At 50.1% G+C, this 22,658-nt stretch overlaps 1 protein-coding gene across 1 annotated transcript in view; it reads left to right on the top strand.

The window, feature by feature from the left end:
• DDRGK1 (DDRGK domain containing 1) overlaps positions 1 to 20,393 on the top strand; it is a 61,961-nt gene extending 41,568 nt beyond the window's left edge. Inside the window, exons 6-9 of the mRNA XM_075346279.1 lie at positions 17,292 to 17,330; positions 18,788 to 18,844; positions 19,830 to 19,878; positions 19,965 to 20,393. Of these exons, the coding sequence (XP_075202394.1) occupies positions 17,292 to 17,330; positions 18,788 to 18,844; positions 19,830 to 19,878; positions 19,965 to 20,137 (318 nt within the window). The 3' untranslated portion in view covers positions 20,138 to 20,393. The remainder of the gene's footprint in view (positions 1 to 17,291; positions 17,331 to 18,787; positions 18,845 to 19,829; positions 19,879 to 19,964) is intronic.
• Positions 20,394 to 22,658: the final 2,265 nt, after the last annotated feature.

Raw genomic sequence — 22,658 nt, 5'->3', positions numbered from 1 at the left:
ATGCCACTGACAGGCAGATGGAGCTCTGGCTGAAATCCATCTATGAAGCGATTGGAGCGTCATTAGCGCCTTCTTTTGCGGCCGTATGGGCACTCCAAGCTATCTCAGCCGGGCTTGCGCGAGTTGACTCCGTCACACGTGCATGTGCCCCGCAGGTAGCACCATTGACCTCGCAAATGGCGGCATTCGCGTCGTACGCGATTAATGCTGTTCTTGACGCTACAAGCCGCACGGCAGTGGCGTCAGCCAACTCCGTTGTTTTGCGTAGGGCCCTGTGGTTGAGACATTGGAAAGCAGATTCTCATTCCAAGAAGTGCTTAACCAATTTGCCTTTTTCGCGTGACCGATTGTTTGGAGAGCGTTTGGATGAAATCATCAAACACTCCAAGGGTAAGGACTCATCCTTACCGCAACACAGACAAAACAAACCCCAACAGAGGAAGGGTCAGTCTGGTTATCGGTCCTTTCGAGGACCGGGCAGGTCCCAATTCGCCTCGTCAAAAAAGACTCAAAAGGACCAGAGACGCTCAGATTCTTGGAGGTCTCAGTCACGCCCAAAAAGGACAGCCGGAGGAACCGTTGCCAAGACGGCGTCCTCCTGACTTGCGGTCTCCGATTCTCACACCCGCGGTCGGTGGGAGGCTTTCCCACTTTGGCGACATCTGGCTGTCACACGTCAAAGACCGTTGGGTGAGGGATATTCTGTCTCACGGGTACAGGATAGAGTTCAGTTCTCGTCCGCCAACTCGTTTCTTCAGAACTTCTCCACCACCAGACCGAGCCGATGCTCTGTTGCAGGCGGTGGCCGCTCTAAAGGCGGAAGGAGTGGTGACCTCCGTCCCGCTTCAGGAACAAGGTCACGGTTTTTACTCCAATCTGTTTGTGGTCCCAAAAAAGGACGGATCGTATCGGCCCGTCCTGGATCTAAAGTTGCTCAACAGACACGTAAAAGTCAGGAGGTTCCGGATGGAATCCCTACGCTCCGTCATAGCCTCAATGTCTCAAGGAGATTTTCTAGCATCAATAGATATCAAGGATGCGTATCTCCACGTGCCGATCGCACCAGAGCATCAGCGTTTCCTACGCTTCGTCATACACGACGAACACCTACAGTTCGTAGCGTTACCTTTCGGTCTGGCAACAGCCCCCCGGGTCTTCACCAAGGTCATGGCAGCAGTAGTAGCTGTTCTGCACTCGCAGGGTCACTCGGTCATCCCGTATCTAGACGACCTGCTTATAAAGGCACCCTCTCAAGAGGCATGCCAACACAGTCTGAAGGTGGCACTAGACACTCTCCAGAGTTTCGGGTGGATTATCAACTTTCCAAAGTCTCATCTAACCCCGACCCAATCTCTGACTTATCTTGGCATGGAGTTTCATACTCTATCAGCGATAGTGAAGCTTCCACTGGACAAGCAGTGCTCGCTACGGACTGGAGTGCAATCTCTCCTTCAGAGCCAGTCGCACTCACTGAGGCGCCTCATGCATTTCCTAGGAAAGATGGTAGCAGCAATGGAGGCAGTCCCGTTCGCGCAGTTTCATCTGCGCCCTCTACAATGGGACATTCTACGCCAATGGGACGGGAAATCGACGTCCCTCGACAGGACTGTCTCCCTCTCTCAGACTGCCAAGGACTCTCTCCGTTGGTGGCTTCTCCCCACCTCATTGTCACAGGGAAAGTCGTTCCTTCCCCCGTCCTGGGCAGTGGTCACGACGGATGCGAGCCTATCAGGGTGGGGAGCGGTGTATCTCCACCACAGGGCTCAGGGGATGTGGACTCTGGAAGAGTCCACCCTGCAGATCAATGTTCTGGAAATCAGAGCAATCTATCTTGCCCTGCGAGCCTTCCAACAATGGCTGGAAGGCAAGCAGATTCGGATTCAGTCGGACAATTCTACGGCGGTGGCTTACATCAACCACCAAGGGGGAACACGCAGTCGCCAAGCTTTTCAAGAAGTCCAACGGATTTTGACGTGGGTGGAAAGCAGAGCGTCCACCATATCCGCAGTTCACATCCCAGGCGTGGAAAACTGGGAAGCAGACTTTCTCAGTCGCCAGGGCATGGACGCAGGAGAATGGTCCCTTCACCCGGACGTTTTTCAGCAGATCTGTTGCCGCTGGGGGACGCCGGACGTCGATCTGATGGCGTCACGGCACAACAACAAGGTCCCAGTTTTCATGGCACGGTCTCACGATCACCGAGCACTGGCGGCAGACGCCTTGGTTCAGGATTGGTCGCAATTCCGACTCCCCTATGTGTTCCCACCTCTAGCATTGTTACCCAGAGTTCTCCGGAAAATCAGGTCCGACTGCCATCGAGCCATACTCGTCGCTCCAGATTGGCCAAGAAGGTCGTGGTACCCGGATCTGTGGCATCTCACGGTAGGCCAACCGTGGACACTACCAGACCGTCCAGATTTGCTGTCTCAAGGGCCGTTTTTCCATCTGAATTCTGCGGCCCTGAACCTGACTGTGTGGCCATTGAGTCCTGGATCCTAGCGGCCTCAGGTTTATCTCAGGAGGTTGTTGCCACAATGAGACAGGCTAGAAAACCATCCTCAGCTAAGATCTATCACAGAACGTGGAAGATATTCTTAGCGTGGTGCTTGGCTCAAGGGTTTTCTCCCTGGCCATTTGCATTGCCAATTTTTCTTTCCTTCCTGCAGTCTGGGTTGGAAAAAGGTTTGTCGCTTAGCTCTCTTAAGGGTCAAGTCTCCGCGCTATCCGTATTCTTTCAGAAGCGCTTGGCACAGCTTTCTAAAGTACGCACGTTTCTCCAAGGAGTTTGTCATATCGTTCCTCCTTACAGACGGCCATTGGAACCCTGGGATCTGAACAAGGTTCTCATTGCTCTCCAGAAGCCGCCTTTCGAGCCTTTGAAAGAGGTTCCCCTTTCTCGGCTTTCACAAAAGGTAGTTTTTCTTGTGGCGGTCACGTCTCTTCGAAGAGTGTCCGAGCTAGCGGCGTTATCTTGCAAATCTCCCTTCCTGGTGTTTCACCAAGACAAGGTAGTACTGCGTCCAATTCCAGAGTTTTCTCCCAAGGTGGTTTCTTCCTTTCATCTCAATCAGGATATCACCTTACCATCTTTGTGTCCGCATCCAGTTCACCAATTTGAAAAGGGTTTACATCTGTTGGACCTGGTGAGAGCACTCAGGATTTACATTTCTCGCACGGCGGCTCTACGCCGTTCGGATGCGCTCTTTGTCCTAGTCGCTGGTCAGCATAAGGGATCGCAAGCTTCCAAATCCACCCTGGCGCGGTGGATCAAGGAACCAATTCTTCACACATACCGTTCTGCTGGGCTTCCGATTCCATCTGGACTGAAGGCCCATTCTACCAGAGCCGTGGGTGCGTCCTGGGCATTACGGCATCAGGCTACGGCTCAGCAAGTGTGCCAGGCGGCTACCTGGTCGAGTCTGCACACGTTTACCAAACACTATCAAGTGCATACCTACGCTTCGGCAGATGCCAGCCTAGGTAGACAGGTCCTTCAGGCGGCGGTGGCCCACCTGTAGGAAGAGGCTGTCTGACAGCCCGTTCATGTGGTATCTTTTTACCCACCCAGGGACTGCTTTTGGACGTCCCACTGTCTGGGTCTCCCAATTAGGAGCGAAAAAGAAGGGAATTTTGTTTACTTACCGTAAATTCCTTTTCTTCTAGCTCCAATTGGGAGACCCAGCACCCGCCCTATTTGTTCTTAGGGTTTCGTTTTTTCGGGTGCACATGTTGTTCATGTTGTTTCTTAAGTTCTCCGATCGTGTTATCGGATTGAATTTGTTTTTGAAACTGTTATTGGCTTTCCTCCTTCTTGCTTTGGTACTAAAACTGAGGAATCTGTACTCCTACGGGAGGGTGTATAGCCAGAAGGGGAGGGGCCTTACACTTTTAAGTGTAGTTCTTTGTGCGGCCTCCAGAGGGCAGTAGCTATACACCCACTGTCTGGGTCTCCCAATTGGAGCTAGAAGAAAAGGAATTTACGGTAAGTAAACAAAATTCCCTTCTTTTCTTCTAAAACCGTGTTAGGTACCAAGTGTCCGACTGAAGAATTTTTTTAGATGATGATTTTTGTACTAAAAAAATCCACTTGAAAAACTGTGAGATCATAATGTTAACCCCTTAATGCAAATGTAGCACATATGTGTGTCCTGCTCCGGGGTCACTCTGTGGGGAAGGGGCTCAGGAGCTGAACTCTTTCTACACGGTTGAAGCCGGATATGTTACATAGCCAACATCTAGGTGTAACAGCAGAGGACGGAACTGAGCACAGATTGCTGCTGGTAGTCATTAAAATCCCATTATTAGTCGGACAGTGTATTTAAATGGCGTATTTATCAATTTCTGGTTTGTAAAAAAAAAATCCATTTTTACTGCTTGTACAGTAAAGAATCCATAGTCTTACTGCTCATACTGTAAAAAATACATAGGAAAAAGAAAAAAATCCAGCACTCGTGTCCAGGAAATGTAATAAAATTTGCTTCTTTTATTTATTCAATTTTCATAGTAAAATTGGATCATATCCACAAAGTATAAAAAATCCCCATAAAGACAGGATGGGATGACAGAGGAGTACGCGTTTCGAGCTACATGCTCTTAATCTCAATCCACCAGGTGAATCCTTAGTGTTTCTGCTTGGACAGTAAAGAATCCTTAGTGTTTCTGCTTGGACAGTAAATAATCCTTAGTGTTTCTGCTTGGACAGTAAAGGATCCTTAGTGTTTCTGCTTGGACAGTAAAGAATCCTTAGTGTTACTGCTTGGACAGTAAAGAATCCTTAGTGTTACTGCTTGGGCAGTAAAGGATCCTTAGTGTTACTGCTTGGGCAGTAAAGAATCCTTAGTCTCACTTCTTTCTGAATGCTCATTTGCATTTTCTTCACCATTATACGGGGGCACGAGCAGGCTGTAGCAGTGCCTGCTTTGACCATGTGGACCCGCTCATTACATATGCACGCCCGTCCTCCAGCCCATCATCCCTCAGCGCTGACAGGTGGGCGAGGGGTGTGCGCATAATTAACAGCCGGCCCGAATGATCACCCCTGGCACCTACAGCCTGGAGTGATCATGTGCGGCTGTATTCACTGCCCCCCGCGTATCATCATCAGTGCGGGGGGCAGTGAATATATGTCCTCCTGTCTGTGCCAGCCAGCTGATGTGTAGAGAGCGGTGAGCACAGCGATGATGTCATCGCTGTGCGCGCTGCTAGTCTGCACGCAGGTCAGCTGACAGGCAGACAGGAAGAGGAGCGATGCTGCAGACAACGGTGACGGCTCCACACTCCAGCGGCGATGCTGCCGGCACTGACAGGAGGACGAGCAATGCTGCATGGAGCGAGGGAAGGTGAGTATAAATGTTTTGGGGTTTTTTTTGTGTGACACAGGATACAGGCCATATAGCAGGATGGGGGTACATAGCAGGATGGATCGGGGTATATAGCAGGATAGATTGGGCCATATATCAGGATGGATGGGGGTACATAGCAGGATGGATGGGGGTACATAGCAGGATGGATGGGGGTACATAGCAGGATGGATAGGGGTATATAGCAGGATGGGGGTATATAGCAGGATGGGGGTATATAGCAGGATGGATAGGGGTATATAGCAGGATGGGCATATATAGCAGGATCAGGGCATATTCCAGGATGGCAGTATATAGCTGGATAGGGGTATATAACAGAATGCCATTATATAGCAGGATAAGGGCATATACCAGGATGGGGGACATATATACAAGGATGGGGATCATATACAAGGTAGGAGGATCATTACCAGGATTGAGTACCTTAGCAGAGAATTTGGGGACATTACCCCCATAACAATGTCAGCAGCAGATCCTCGCCCCACAACAGTGTGTCATGACCACATTTTTAGCTTAAAATTTTATTTGCCTATTTTCCTCCTCAAAAACCAGGGTGCGTCTTATGGTCAGGTGCGTCTTAGGCTATGTGCGCACTAGAAATGTGAAGTTTCTCAAGAAGAAGGGAATTTTGTTTACTTACCGTAAATTCCTTTTCTTCTAGCTCTAATTGGGAGACCCAGCCAATTGGGTGTATAGGCTATGCCTCCGGAGGCCGCACAAAGTACTACACTTAAAAGTGTTAGGCCCCTCCCCTTCTGCCTATACACCCCCCGTGCTCCCACGGGCTCCTCAGTTTTGGTGCAAAAGCAAGAAGGAGGAAAAATAATTATAAACTGGTTTAAAGTAACTTCAATCCGAAGGAAACTCGGAGAACTGAAACCATTCAACATGAACAACATGTGTTACACAAAAAAACAGGGGCGGGTGCTGGGTCTCCCAATTAGAGCTAGAAGAAAAGGAATTTACGGTAAGTAAACAAAATTCCCTTCTTCTTTTTCGCTCTATTGGGAGACCCAGACAATTGGGACGTCCAAAAGCAGTCCCTGGGTGGGTAAAATAATACCTCGTAAGAGAGCCGTAAAACGGCCCTTTCCTACAGGTGGGCAACCGCCGCCTGAAGGACTCGTCTACCTAGGCTGGCATCCGCCGCAGCATAGGTATGCACCTGATAGTGCTTCGTGAAAGTGTGCAGGCTCGACCAGGTAGCCGCCTGACACACCTGTTGAGCCGTAGCCTGGTGCCTCAAAGCCCAGGACGCTCCCACGGCTCTGGTAGAATGGGCCTTCAGCCCTGAGGGAACCGGAAGCCCAGCCGAACGGTAAGCTACGATAATTGGCTCCTTGATCCACCGAGCCAGGGTTGATTTGGAAGCCTGTGACCCTTTACGCTGGCCAGCGACAAGGACAAAGAGTGCATCCGAGCGGCGCAGGGGCGCCGTACGAGAAATGTAGAGTCTGAGTGCTCTCACCAGATCTAACAAGTGCAAATCCTTTTCACATTGGTGAACTGGATGAGGATAAAAAGAGGGTAAGGAAATATCCTGATTGAGATGAAAGGGGGATACCACCTTAGGGAGAAATTCCGGAACCGGACGTAGAACCACCTTGTCCTGGTGAAAAACCAGAAAAGGGGCTTTGCACGACAACGCTGCTAGCTCAGACACTCTCCGAAGAGAAGTGACTGCTACTAGAAAAACCACTTTCTGTGAAAGTCGTGAGAGGGAGATATCTCTCATTGGCTCGAATGGTGGTTTCTGAAGAACCATCAGCACCCTGTTTAGATCCCAGGGTTCTAACGGCCGCTTGTAAGGTGGAACGATGTGACAAACTCCCTGCAGGAACGTGCGTACCTGTGGAAGTCTAGCTAGGCGCTTCTGGAAAAACACAGAGAGCGCTGAAACTTGTCCCTTAAGGGAACCGAGCGACAAACCCTTTTCCAGTCCAGATTGAAGGAAGGACAGAAAAGTAGGTAATGCAAATGGCCAGGGAGAAAAACCCTGAGCAGAGCACCACGACAGGAAAATTTTCCACGTCCTGTGATAAATCTTGGCGGACGTTGGTTTCCTAGCCTGTCTCACAGTGGCAATGACTTCTTGAGATAACCCTGAAGACGCTAGGATCCAGGACTCAATGGCCACACAGTCAGGTTGAGGGCCGCAGAATTCAGATGGAAAAACGGCCCTTGAGACAGCAAGTCTGGTCGGTCTGGTAGTGCCCACGGTTGGCCGACCGTGAGATGCCACAGATCCGGGTACCACGACCTCCTCGGCCAGTCTGGAGCGACGAGGATGGCGCGGCGGCAGTCGGCCCTGATCTTGCGTAACACTCTGGGCAACAGTGCCAGCGGAGGAAACACATAAGGGAGCTGAAACTGCGACCAATCCTGAACTAAGGCGTCTGCCGCCAGAGCTCTGGGATCTTGAGACCGTGCCATGAACGTTGGTACCTTGTTGTTGTGCCGGGACGCCATGAGGTCGACGTCCGGCACCCCCCAGCGGCAACAGATCTCCTGAAACACGTCCGGGTGAAGGGACCATTCCCCTGCGTCCATGCCCTGGCGACTGAGATAATCTGCTTCCCAGTTTTCCACGCCTGGGATGTGAACTGCGGATATGGTGGAGGCCGTGGCTTCCACCCACATCAAAATCCGCCGGACTTCCTGGAAGGCTTGTCGACTGCGTGTGCCGCCTTGGTGGTTGATGTATGCCACCGCTGTGGAATTGTCCGACTGAATTCGGATCTGCTTGCCTTCCAGCCACTGCTGGAACGCTTTCAGGGCAAGATACACTGCCCGAATTTCCAGAACATTGATCTGAAGCGAGGACTCTTGCCGGGACCACGTACCCCGAGTCCTGTGGTGGAGAAAAACCGCTCCCCACCCTGACAGACTCGCGTCCGTCGTGACTACTTCCCAGGATGGGGGTAGGAAGGATTTCCCCTTCGATAATGAAGTGGGAAGAAGCCACCACCGAAGGGAAGCTTTGGTCGCCTGAGAGAGGGAGACGGTCCTGTCGAGGGACGTCGGCTTCCCGTCCCATTTGCGTAGGATGTCCCATTGAAGAGGACGCAGGTGAAACTGCGCGAAAGGGACTGCTTCCATTGCTGCCACCATCTTCCCCAGGAAGTGCATGAGGCGCCTCAAGGGGTGTGACTGGCCTTGAAGGAGAGATTGTACCCCTGTCTGTAGTGACCGCTGCTTGATCAGCGGAAGCTTCACTATCGCTGAGAGGGTATGAAACTCCATGCCAAGGTATGTGAGCGATTGGGCCGGTGTCAGATTTGACTTTGGAAAATTGATGATCCACCCGAAACTCTGGAGAGTCTCCAGGGTAGCGTCGAGGCTGTGTTGGCATGCCTCTTGAGAGGGTGCCTTGATCAACAGATCGTCCAAGTACGGGATCACCGAGTGACCCTGAGAATGGAGGACCGCTACTACAGTAGCCATAACCTTGGTGAAAACCCGTGGGGCTGTTGCCAGGCCGAATGGCAGTGCCACGAACTGCAGGTGTTCGTTTCCTATGGCGAAGCGCAATAAGCGCTGGTGCTCTGGGGCAATCGGAACGTGGAGATAAGCATCTTTGATATCGATCGATGCAAGGAAATCTCCTTGGGACATTGAGGCGATGACGGAGCGAAGGGATTCCATCCGGAACCGCCTGGTCTTTACGTGTTTGTTGAGAAGTTTCAGGTCTAGGACAGGACGGAAAGACCCGTCCTTCTTTGGGACCACAAACCAGTTGGAGTAAAAACCGTGGCCCTGTTGATGAAGAGGAACAGGGACCACCACTCCTTCTGCCTTCAGAGTGCCCAGCGCCTGCAGAAGAGCCTCGGCTCTCTCGGGAGGCGGAGAAGACCTGAAGAATCGAGTCGGGGGACGAGAGATGAACTCTATCTTGTAACCGTGAGACAGAATGTCTCTCACCCAGCGGTCTTTTATTTGTGGCAGCCAGGCGTCGCAAAAGCGGGAGAGCCTGCCACCGACCGAGGATGCTACTAGAGGAGGTCGAAAGTCATGAGGAAGCCGCCTTGTTAGCGGTGCCTCCAATGTTCTTTTTAGGACGTGACTTAGACCGCCATGCATCAGAGTTCCTTTGTTCTTTCTGAGACCTTTTGGACGAGGAGAATTGGGACCTGCCCGCGCCCCGAAAGGACCGAAACCTCGCCTGCCCTCTCCTCTGTTGGGGAATGTTCTGTTTGGGCTGGGGTAAGGATGTATCCTTTCCCTTGGATTGTTTGATGATTTCATCCAGACGCTCGCCAAACAGCCTGTCGCCAGAAATTGGCAAACTGGTTAAGCGCTTTTTGGAAGCAGAATCTGCCTTCCATTCCCGTAGCCACAAGGCCCTGCGGAGTACCACCGAATTGGCGGTCGCCACCGCCGTACGGCTCACAGAGTCCAGGACAGCATTAATAGCGTAAGACGCAATTGCCGAGGTCTGGGTGGTAATGGATGCCACTTGTGGCGCGGCCGTGCAAGTGGCTGCTTCAATTTGCGCTTGACCTGCTGAGATAGCTTGCAGCGCCCATACGGCTGCGAATGCTGGGGCAAAAGAAGCTCCGATAGCTTCATAGATGGATTTCAACCAGAGCTCCATCTGCCTGTCAGTGGCATCTTTGAGCGAGGCCCCATCTTCCACTGCAAGTCTGGATATAGCCGCCAGTCTGGAGATTGGAGGATCCACTTTGGGACATTGAGTCCAACCTTTAACCACGTCCGGGGGGGAAAGGATAACGTGTATCCTTAAGGCGCTTAGAAAAACGCTTATCTGGACAAGCATGGTGATTCTGGATTGCCTCTCTGAAATCAGAGTGGTCTAGAAACATACTCTGTGTCCGCTTGGGAAACCTGAAACGAAATTTCTCCTGCTGAGAAGCTGACTCCTCCGCCGGAGGGGCTGAGGGAGAAATATCCAGCAACTGATGGATGGACGCAATAAGATCGTTCACTATGGCGTCCCCGTCTGGAGTATTAAGATTGAGAGCGCTCTCAGGATCAGAATCCTGATCAGGTGTCTCCGCATCATCAACCAAAGATTCCCCCCGCTGAGACCCTAAACAATATGATGTCGAGGGAAATTCTAAGCGAGCCCGCTTAGTCAATCTGGGGCTGGGGTCTAAGTCAGAACCCTCAGACTGGGATGTAGGAGATACCCCGGGAGGACATTGTTGGTCCAACTGAGGGGGGCCCGGGAACAACGATTCAACAGGGTCCCGTTGCTGAGATACCGGCCTGGACTGCAAGGCTTCTAGTATCTTAGCCATAGTCTCAGAGAGTTTAGCAAACTCAGTCCCCGTCACCTGGACAGTGTCAACAGGTGTCTCCCCCTGGGCCCCTCTTAGCATAGGCTCCGGCTGAAGAAGTGGCACAGGGGTCAAACACTGCACACAATGAGGGTCAGTGGAACCTGCCGGTAGTGGGGTCTTACAAGCGGCGCAGGCAGCATAATAAGCCTGTGTTTTGGCACCCCTGCCTTTTGTGGGCGCCATGCTATAGTTTTCCTTGAGCTACACAAAAGGGTATATAGCCAGAATGCACTGTGCTCATACAGTGTAAAGTATATATGATACCCAAATAATGTACCAATACACTACAGCACCATGGGGCTAGCACCAACAGGTGCTGCTTACCAGCCGCCTAAAGCGGTTGTGAGGCCACCAGAGACCGTGTCTGGGTCTCCCAGGACTTGTCCCTCTTCTGCAGCGTCGGTGGAGCTGACAGGAATGGCTGCGGCGTCCTGACGAGATGAGGGAGCTGTGGGCGTGGCCGAGAAAGAGCGCGAACTGGTGCTCACACCGTGCACAGTGAGGGGGGTGGAGTATGTAAATCATACTCCAGCCCTCAGAGCTGCTCGCTCCGTGCAGCGTCCCGCCCTTCCCCCTGCCTGTCAGGGCTGAGGGCGGGAGAAAAGTAAACTAGGCCGCAAGGAAGCCGGGGACTCTAGTAATAAACGCGGCCGCCGTAAAAGCGCGGCCGGCGTGAAAGTCCCCGGCGAACTACAAGTCCCAGCCGCGCCGCAGTGTCCCATGGCAGCGGCGGTTAGTGCGGTAGCCCTTACATATAAACACACTCAGCGACGCTGAGTGTGTAATGGCACATATAGACCCGGTCAGCGCCGCGGTCCCCGGTGCACTAGCACACCCAGCAAAGCTGAGGTGATGCCGTGCGCGGTCCCCACAGGGATACAGAGTACCTCCAAGATGCAGGGCCATGTCCCTGAACGATACTCGGCTCCTATCCATCAGGCTCCACAGGAGTTGTGGATGGAGCACGGTCTCAGTGCCTGGAGACCGGTAAGATCCCACTTCACCCAGAGCCCAGAGGGGGATGGGGAAGGAAAGCAGCATGTGGGCTCCAGCCTCCGTACCCGCAATGGATACCTCAACCTTAACAACACCGCCGACAAGAGTGGGGTGAGAAGGGAGCATGCTGGGGGCCCTATATGGGCCCACTTTTCTTCCATCCGACATAGTCAGCAGCTGCTGCTGACTAATCTGTGGAGCTGTGCTGTGCGTGTCTGACCTCCTTCGCACAAAGCAAAAAACTGAGGAGCCCGTGGGAGCACGGGGGGTGTATAGGCAGAAAGGGAGGGGCCTAACACTTTTAAGTGTAGTACTTTGTGCGGCCTCCGGAGGCATAGCCTATACACCCAATTGGCTGGGTCTCCCAATAGAGCGAAAAAGAAAATTTCTTGAGAAACGTCTGCCAGTGAAAGATTTCCGGACCTGCGGAAAAAATCCGCACCAAATCCGCATGCGGTTTTGCCGCGGATTTGCCGCGGATTTACCGCGGATTTACCGCAGGTTTGTCCCTGCAATAAATAATAAAGATAATCGATAGACAAATAATGGATAGAGGGAAAGATGGATAGATGAATAGATAGATAGATAGAGGGATAGATAGATAGATGAATAGATAGATAGATAGAGGGATAGATGGATGGATAGATAGATAGATGAGAAAAACCTATACAATGTTCCACCTCCCTGCATTTTCTAAGCTGGCACCCTTTAGTGACTTTCATGTCGCACTAAAGGGTGCTTAGCCTTGTATTTAGCCATAAAATAAATAAATAATTAAAAAAAAACGACGTGAGGTCCCCCCATTTTTTTTGTAGCCAGCTAGGGTAAAGCAGACGGCTGCAGCCTGCAGACCACCGCTGGCAGCTTCACCTTGGCTGATAATCCAAAACAGTGGGCACCCCACGCTGTTATTTTAAATTATATAAATAATTTAAAACAAAAAACGTGCGGTCCCCCCCATATTGGATCACCAGCCAAGGTAAAGCGGACAGCTGGGGTCTGATATTCTCAGACTAGGGAGGTCCACTGTTATTGGACACTCCCCAGCCTAAAAATAGCAGGCCGCAGCCGTCCCAGAAGTGGCGCATCCATTAGACGTGCCAATCCTGGCGCTTTGCCCCAGCTCATCCCGCGCCCTGGTGCGTTGGCAAACGGGGTAATATATGGGGTTGATGCCAGATGTGTAATGTCACCTGGCATCAAGCCCTGGGGTTGGTGAGGTCAGGCGTCTATCAGATACCCGACATCATCAACCCAGTCAGTAATAATTAAAAAATAGACAACAAAAAAAGTTTTATTTGAAAAAACACTCCCCAAAACATTCCCTCTTTAACCAATTTATTGAAAAGAGCACAATCAATTCCACGTCCGGCGTAATCCAATAAGGGGGGGGGCCCACGGCGATCCATACCATAGTCGCTGTCCCAGTCAATGAAGAACAGAATGTTCCCCATTGGCTGGGAGAGCAATGCAGTGACCTGAGCTAACATCAATAGGTCAGCTCAGGTCACTGCAGGGGATGACGAGCGCTGCCATCAGGAGCATAGATGAGATCATTACCTTCTGTGATCATCTCCTGTACTGCTGACGCCAGCGCTGTCACTGACTTATCGCGAGAGCCCGTGACGTCACCGCTAGTGACAGTCTCGGGCCGCTCGCGAGACGGGCATAGACTGCAGTGACAGCGCTGACGTCAGGAGGCAGGAGATCGTCACAGCAGGTAATGATCTCACCTCCTGACAGCAGCGATCGTCATCCCCGCGGCTCCCAGCACTGCAGGATGTCAGTGTCTGCCTGCGCTGCCGCGTGACAGGCTGCTGACACTGCGGGCAGACACTGACACGCTGCAGTGCTGGGAGCCGCGAGGCCGGAGCAGGACACACACTGCACGGGCACCTGGAGGTCGCACGGAAGTGCTTCTGTGCGGCGTCCAGGGAGTGTGACGTGTGTTTCCTCTGCTCCTCTTCCTGGCATAATGACATCGCTTCCTGCAAAACCGCAGGCAGCGATGGGCATTACCGCAGGTAATTCGCGGCTATTCCGGTGGTATACCGCACATCATTGCTACCTGCGGAATACCGCAGGTACCTGCGGAAATTAATGGACATGCACATTTTCTCAAGAAAGTTTCTCGAGAAAATTTTCTCAAGAAATTTTCTTGAGAAAAATCCGCACAGTGCGCACAGCTATTTTTTTTCTCATTGAATTTCATGGGAAATGTCTGCACAAAGATTGCAGACATTTCTCAAGAAATTTCCGGGGAAAATCCGCGGGTAAATCCGCAGGTAAAAAGCTCTAGTGCGCACATAGCCTTATAGTCCGAAAAATACGGTACACACACAAATATGCATGCCTATATACATAAGTGTATAAACACTTGCATACACGTACACACATTAGCACACACAAGCACACATGCATGCCTATATACATACACATACATAAGCATATAAACACACAAACACACATGTACACACATGCATAAGCTCACGTGCACACGCATATATAAACAATCCTATATACATACATGTGTACACATGCGTAAGCATACACATGCATATACTCAGACTCTGTGCTGAGCGCCGGTGAGGAGCGCGAGGGGTTTACTTTTGATCGAGGTCTTGGGTTTTGATCACATCTAAAGCTGAGGAGTTGGGTTAACCCATTCACTGCACGGGATGTTCACATTGACCCTTGTACTGCGCTTCTCCTGGGATGTAACAAGAGTTGGGTCCACTCCTTGTAGTGTAGAGCCATCATCGTAAGTCTCTGCTGTCAAAAGCTCCTGTGACGCAGCCATGAAATGACAGCACCACGTCCTGTAGTGTGACGAGGAAAATAAAAAAAATGAATTAAAATAAAGGAAAAAAAAATTTTTTTTTTTTTTGATGAAATTTTTCCCCACATGTAATTTTATATATATATATATATATATATATATATATATATATATATATATATATATATATATATATATATATATATATATATATAAATATATATATATATATAAATATATGTGTGTGTGTATATACATATTATATACAGTACAGATCAAAAGTTTGGACACATCTCATTCAAAGAGTTTTCTTTATTGTAGATTCACATTGACGGCATCAAAACTATGAATTATCACATGTGGAATGAAATACTTAACAAAAAAGTGTGAAACAACTGAAAATATGTCTTATATTCTAGGTTCTTCAAAGTGGCCCCCTTTTGCTTTGATCACTGCTTTGCACATTCTTGGCATTCTCTTGATGAGCTTCAAGAGGTAGTCACTGGAAATGGTCTTCCAACAGTCTTGAAGGAGTTTCCAAAGATGCTTAGCACTTGTTGGCCCTTTTGCCTTCACTCTGTGGTCCAGCTCACAACAAACCATCTCGATTAGGTTCAGGTCTGGTGACTGTGGAGGCCAGGTCATCTGGCGTAGCACCCCATCACTCTCCTTCTTAGTCTAATAGCCCTTACACAGCCTGGAGGTGTGTTTGGGGTCATTGTCCTGTTGAAAAATAAATGATGGTACAACTAAACGCAAACCGGATGGAATAGTACGCCGCTGCAAGATGCTGGTTCGGTATGCCTTCAATTTTCAATAAATCCACAACAGTGTCACCAGTAAAGCCCCCCCACACCATCATACCTCCTCCTCCATGCTCCACAGTGGGAACCAGCCATGTAGAGTCCATCCGTTCACCTTTTCTACAAAGACACGGTGGTTGGATCCAAAGATCTCAAATTTGGACTCATCAGACCAAAGCACAGATTTCCACTGGTCTAATGTCCATTCCTTGTGTTCTTTAGCCCAAACAAGTCTCTTCTACTTGTTGCCTGTCCTTATTATTATAGCCTGCAGCTATTTTACCATGAAGACTGCTGCACAAAGCCTCCTCTTAACAGTTGTTCTAGAGATGAGAAGGTGTGTCCAAACGTTTGGTCTGTAACACACACACACACATATAAACTTCACAAGATAACAAGATATAGGAGAATCTGGAGCACTGCGATACTTCTTCTGCCATGCAATCAGTGGAGATTACACACATTGGGCTAGCGGGGAAGGAGTGGTCCACCTGACACATCAGATGACGGCTGTTTCGCACCTTCATATATATATACATATATATATATATATATATATATATATATATGTGTGTATATGTATGTTTGGTTCCCCTAAAGTATTTCAGGCACAAAGAACAATGAGCTTCACATGTTTGGATTAATTATCTCTTTTTCTAGCCTTTTCTGACTAATTAAGACCCTCCCTAAACTTGTGAACAGCACTCATACTTGGTCAACATGGGAAAGACAAAGGAGCATTCCAAGGCCATCAGAGACAAGATCGTGGAGGGTCACAAGGCTGGCAAGGGGTACAAAACCCTTTCCAAGGAGTTGGGCCTACCTGTCTCCACTGTTGGGAGCATCATCCGGAAGTGGAAGGCTTATGGAACTACTGTTAGCCTTCCACGGCCTGGACAGCCTTTGAAAGTTTCCACCTGTGCCGAGGCCAGGCTTGTCCAAAGAGTCAAGGCTAACCCAAGGACAACAAGGAAGGAGCTCTGGGAAGATCTCATGGCAGTGGGGACATTGGTTTCAGTCAATACCATAAGTAACGTACTCCACCGCAATGGTCTCCGTTCCAGACGAGCCCGTAAGGTACCTTTACTTTCAAAGCGTCATGTCAAGGCTCGTCTACAGTTTGCTCATGATCACTTGGAGGACTCTGAGACAGACTGGTTCAAGGTTCTCTGGTCTGATGAGACCAAGATTGAGATCTTTGGTGCCAACCACACACGTGACGTTTGGAGACTGGATGGCACTGCATACGACCCAAGAATACCATCCCTACAGTCAAGCATGGTGGTGGCAGCATCATGCTGTGGGGCTGTTTCTCAGCGAAGGGGCCTGGCCATCTGGTCCGCATCCATGGGAAGATGGATAGCACGGCCTACCTGGAGATTATGGCCAAGAACCTCCGCTCCTCCATCAAGGATCTTAAGATGGGTCGTCATTTCATCTTCCAACAAGACAACGACCCAAAGCACACAGCCAAGAAAACCAAGGCCTGGTTCAAGAGGGAAAAAATCAAGGTGTTGCAGTGGCCTAGTCAGTCTCCTGACCTTAACCCAATTGAAAACTTGTGGAAGGAGCTCAAGATTAAAGTCCACATGAGACACCCAAAGAACCTAGATAACTTGGAGAAGATCTGCATGGAGAAGTGGGCCAAGATAACTCCAGAGACCTGTGCCGGCCTGATCAGGTCTTATAAAAGACGATTATTAGCTGTAATTGCAAACAAGGGTTATTCCACAAAATATTAAACCTAGGGGTTGAATAATAATTGACCCACACTTTTATGTTGAAAATTTATTAAAATTTAACTGAACAACATAACTTGTTGGTTTGTAAGATTTATGCATCTGTTAATAAATCCTGCTCTTGTTTGAAGTTTGCAGGCTCTAACTTATTTGCATCTTATCAAACCTGCTAAATCTGCAGGGGGTTGAATACTACTTGTAGGCACTGTATATTGTATATGTGTGAGCGAGTTTTCATAGTAAGTACTCACTCATTTTACCATCTGCTTAACTTACTGAAACGTTTTTCTACTTCCTCCTTTTTCTTCCAGACTCGCAGTTTTCTCACAGAGTTCATTAACTACATTAAGGTAAGAGACAGATCAGCTCGATGTCGGGCTCGTTGCCTCCCGAGGGCTTCTCTCTGTGGATTTTATGCTCCTCCAGGCTCTGTACACTCAATTGTATTCATAACTACTGTTTTGATTTCTTGACATATCATGTATTAGCGGTATACAGCAAGCTTCTGAGCTCCCTCTAGTGGTGGCATTAGGAAGTGAGTTATTGCAGTAAGTTCTTTCTAGTGGCGGCTTTAGGAATCGAGAATTATTGCACTAAGCTCCCTCTAGTGGCGGCTTTAGGAGGTGAGTTATTGCACTAAGCTCCCTCTAGTGGTGGCTTTAGGAAGTGAGAGTTATTGCAGTAAGCTCTTTCCAGTGGCAGCTTTAGGAAGTGAGTTATTGCACTAGGTTCCCTCTAGTAGTAGCTTTAGGAAGTGAGAGTTATTGCAGTAAGCTCCCTATAGTGGTGGCTTTAGGAAACGTGTTCTTGCAGTGAGCTCCCTCTTGTGGTGGCTTTAGGAAGTGAGTTATTACAGTGAGCCCTCTCTAATGGTGGCTAAAGGAAACGTGTTGTTACAGTGAGCTCCCTCTAGTGGCTGCTTTAGGAAGTGAGTTATTGCAGTGAGCTTCCTCTAGTGGAGTCATTAGGAAGTGAGTTATTGCAGTGAACTCCCTCTAGTGGCGGCTTTAGGAAGTGAGTTATTGCATTGAGCTCCCTCTAGTGGCGGCTTTAGGAAGTGAGTTATTGCATTGAGCTCCCTCTAGTGGCGGCTTTAGGAAGTGAGTTATTGCATTGAGCTCCCTCTAGTGGCGGCTTTAGGAAGTAAGTTATTGCATTGAGCTCCCTCTAGTGGCGGCTTTAGGAAGTGAATTATTGCAGTGAGCTCCCTCTAGTGGTGACTTTAGGAGGTTAGAGTTAGGCCGGAGTCACACTTGAGAGAACCTCACGCGAGTCTGGCATGGCATCACCCGGCACGGCCCCACACTCTCCTGACAGGAGCAGGTCCACTGCATGCATTTCTATGCAGCTGAGACGCTCCTGTCTGGAGAGTGTGGGACCGTGCCGGGTGATGCCATGCCAGACTCGCACGATTCTCTCGCAAGGATTTCAGGCTGGACGTGTCTCATCCTCAGAGACGTCCTTGGTCTTTTGTTCCAGGGTCCTGATGAGAGGATCTTTAACTAATCTGATTTAATTTTAGCCTAAGAGTTTCCTTTCTTTTCCTGCCGTTGCTTCGTACGAGGCGCAGATGCGTAGGCGGCTATCCGCTCAGAAGATGGCGATGATTGATGGCAGGTCCGAGCCCTGAGAACTGAATTCCATGGACTGTTCCAGTACAGAATCTGCAGCCCATGAAGTCCAGTCCTCCAGCTCGGCTGCCCAGAACGTCACATCCACCGCCCCTCCGCTTCTTCCCCCACTTTATTTGAATTGCTGATGACAGGACACACCTGATTTTTTTTAAATTTTTCTTTCTAACTTTTAGGTTTCAAAAGTGGTGATCCTGGAAGATCTGGGGGCGCATTTTGGACTTCGAGCTCAAGTAAGGGGTTTTGGACACATTTTTACAATTAATGACGTATGATATGTCCGGTGTAGGGGATGAGCTCAGAAGCTGCACTCGCTCCACACCGGTCAGGTTCCAGCTGTTATACAGCCAGCACCTGCCTCTGACTGCAACTGTCGGAGCGAGCAGATGAACCCATTAGATGCTTCTTATGGAATGGACAGTAGCAGTTAAGTCATGTCAGTGGCGAGTCCTTCTGAGTGCTCATTGCTGTAGGACGTAATCACCGGGAGCAGCTGGTGCCCCGTGGCAGCGGGGGTCACTGTGCTCAGCACATATCTGTCCTCTTATTCATCTTGCTGATTTCACCTCCTTTGCTCTGCTCTCGCTGATCTCACCTCCTTAGCTCACACTCCTCCTCGGCTGTGCGCTCGCCGACCCCTCTTCCTCAGCTCTGCGCACGCTGACCCCGCTTTCTCGGCACTGCGCTCCCTGACCCCGCTTCCTCGGCTCTGCGCTCGCTGACCCCGCTTCCTCGGCTCTCGTTGACCTCTTTTTTTTTTTTTTTTTGCTCTCGCTTATTGACCCCTCCTCTTCTGCTCTTGTTGACCTCTTCTTTTTATGCTCTCGCTCATTGACCCCCTCCTCCTCTGCTCTCGTTGGCCTCTTCTCTTTTTGCTCTCGCTCGTTGACCCCTCCTCCTCTGCTCTCGCTCGTTGACCCCTCCTCCTCTGCTCTGGCTCGTTGACCCCTCCTCCTCTGCTCTGGCTCGTTGACCCCTCCTCCTCTACTCTCGCTCGTTGACCCCTCCTCCTCTACTCTCGCTCGTTGACCCCTCCTCCTCTGCTCTCGCTCGTTGACCCCTCCTCCTCTGCTCTCGCTCGTTGACCCCTCCTCCTCTGCTCTCGCTCGTTGACCCCTCCTCCTCTGCTCTCGCTCGTTGACCCCTCCTCCTCTGCTCTCGCTCGTTGACCTCTTCTCTTTTTGCTCTCTCTCGTTGACCAATCTTTTTCTTTGTCAGGACGCCATCAGCAGGATACAGGACTTGCTGGCTGACGGATCCATTACAGGTGAGTCCGCAGCTCTGGCTGTGACTAGAGTAGCGGAGGTGCTGAGCAGTGTTATGTCATGTGACCGCGTCTCCTCTCCTCCACAGGGGTCATTGACGATAGAGGAAAGTTCATCTACATCACCGCGGAGGAGATGGCGGCGGTGGCGCAGTTCATCCGGCAGCGCGGGCGGGTCTCCATCTCCGAGCTTGCGCAGGCCACCAACCAGCTGATCAACCTGAACCCCGAGATCGGAGGAGCCGCGCTCACTGTGACCTAGAGCCCCGGACTGTGCAGTGACCCAGAGCCACTGGGAATGGACTGTGGGAAGTACACAGCGGACTGAGGAATGGGCGTGGAGCGGACCCCCCCACCCGACCCCGGCACCTTCTCATGTGAGGTGGGACACGGCCAGCATTAAGGTGAAGAAACTCTCCCGTGCGCGGAGGACAGCTCCTCATCCAAGTAATAGGAAACACCGACCGGACCGGTATCTGTGCAACACCACCCCACTAATAAAGCTGCTCCATCAGTCACATGGCGTCCTGTGCATGACTTCTATTCCAGTCACCTCCAGAGCTGCACCCACAGCTTTCCACTCTACATTATACTCCAGTCACATACGGATCTGTACCCATAGCCTTCCACGTTGCAGTTTTATTCTACAGTCCCCTCCAGAGCTGCACTCGCAGCCTTCCACATTACAGTATTACCCTCTAGACACCTTCAGAGCTGCACCCACAGCCTTCCACACTACAGTATTATTCTCCAGTCACATCCAGAGCTGCACTCGCAGCCTTCCACATTGCAGTTTTATTCTCCAGGCACCTCCAGATCTGCACCCACAGCTTTCCACTCTACATTATACTCCAGTCACATACGGATCTGTACCCACAGCCTTCCACATTGCAGTTTTATTCTACAGTCACCTCCAGAGCTCCACCCACAGCCTTCCACACTACAGTATTATTCTGTCACATCCAGAGCTGCACTCGCAGCCTTCCACATTACAGTATTTCCCTCTAGACACCTTCAGAGCTGCACTCGCAGCCTTCCACACTACAGTATTATTCTCCAGTCACATCCAGAGCTGCACTCGCAGCCTTCCACATTGCAGTTTTATTCTAAAGTCACCTCCAGAGCTGCACCCACAGCCTTCCACACTACAGTATTATTCTCCAGTCACATCCAGAGCTGCACCCACAGCCTTCCACACTGCAGTATTATGGATGGATGGATAACAGATACTACATCTCTTTGTAGGTGAAGGAGTCAGATTATTTTTTTCCCATAAAACTACTATAAAGAATTGAGGAAAAAAATACAAATATATATAAATTATTTATTTTTTTTGTTTGTTTTCATCACCTTGGATTCAAACCAGCAACTTTCAAACGTGTCCGGCAGCCCCTCCTAGCTTTTCTAGCTGTCACATCAGTGTTTGGTCGGCAAAAAACCGCAAACCGCATATGAGCAGATCTTGTGTCTTGAATGTGCAGCGCATGCAACCGCAATTGTTATTTTACCGGATCCTTCTGCAGCGGGACACAGAATTTATTTGGCCGGAACTGGAGTCAGCTGAACTCCTGATCTCACAGCCCGCACGCTGCGATGGATGCAGGTTAACAGCAGTCACTGCCTGCTGCCGATCACGTGTGACCGTGTGCGGGCTGGGTGGTCAGCAGTTCAGATCAGCTGACTCCACAGTGTTGGCCGATTTACTTGTTCTGTGTCCCGCTGCATACATCGCAGCGTGTGCAGGCTGTGGAGTTCAGCCGGCACCGGAGTCAGCTGATCTGAACTCAGCTGAACTCCAGCCCGCACTCGCTGTGATGGATGCAGGGGGACACAGAACAAGTAATCGGCCGGTACCGGAGTCAGCTGATCTGAACTCCTGATCTCATACTAGCAGAACAAGTAATCAGATCAGCTGACTCCAGTGTCGGACGATTATTTGTTCTATATCACCTGCATACATCGCAGCGTGTGCGCGCTGCGAGGTCAACTGAGTTCAGATCAGCAGACTCCAGTGCCGGCCAAACTCAGCTGACCTCACTGCCCACACACGCTGCGATGGATGCAGCAGTACACAGAACAAGTAATCGGCCGACACTGGAGTCGGCTGATCTGATTACTTTTTCTGCTGGCTGTGTGGTTAGGAGTAGGGAAGAGTGAGCAGTAAAATGCTGGGGTGCTCGATGGGCGAAGCCCGTGACGTTTTTTTTTTTTTTTAATTCATTAAAAAATAAAAAAACAAAAAAAAAACACCAAACACATAAGCTACCTATTTGTACTTGTCTGGGAACCAAAAATATAGGGAAGCTCTTTTTTTTTAATTATTTCATGAAATTGAAATGGAATTTCATGAAAAAAAAAAAACCTAAGTGGGCTTTGCCCAATTATTGCGACCAGCCAGGTACAACTAGGCAGCTGGGGATTGGAATCCAAGCGCAGGGTGGCCCAAACTTTCTGGGCCACCCCGCTGCGAATTGCAGTCCACAGCCGCCCCAGAAAATGGCGCTTTCATAGAAGCGTTATCTTCTGGAGCTGTACCCAACTCTTCCAGCGGCCCTGCTGGCGGGTGGCATGCTGGGTAATAAGGGGTTAATACAAGCTTTGTTTTACCAGCTAGTATTAAGGCTGAGATTGTTAATGTCAGGCCAAGTTTGACCCGGCCATTAAGAATCTATATATATAATTGCCTTATTCTGTCTGTCTGTCTGTCTGTCATGCTCCGAAATTGTGTCCTTACGGTGACACAAAGCTGATTGGCCGCTGGGCTCGCCATGGCCCCGCCCCCC

This window comes from Anomaloglossus baeobatrachus, chromosome 1 (genome assembly GCF_048569485.1).
Source record: "Anomaloglossus baeobatrachus isolate aAnoBae1 chromosome 1, aAnoBae1.hap1, whole genome shotgun sequence".
NCBI lineage: Eukaryota > Metazoa > Chordata > Amphibia > Anura > Aromobatidae > Anomaloglossus > Anomaloglossus baeobatrachus.
This window is presented reverse-complemented; position numbering and strand designations above follow the sequence as displayed.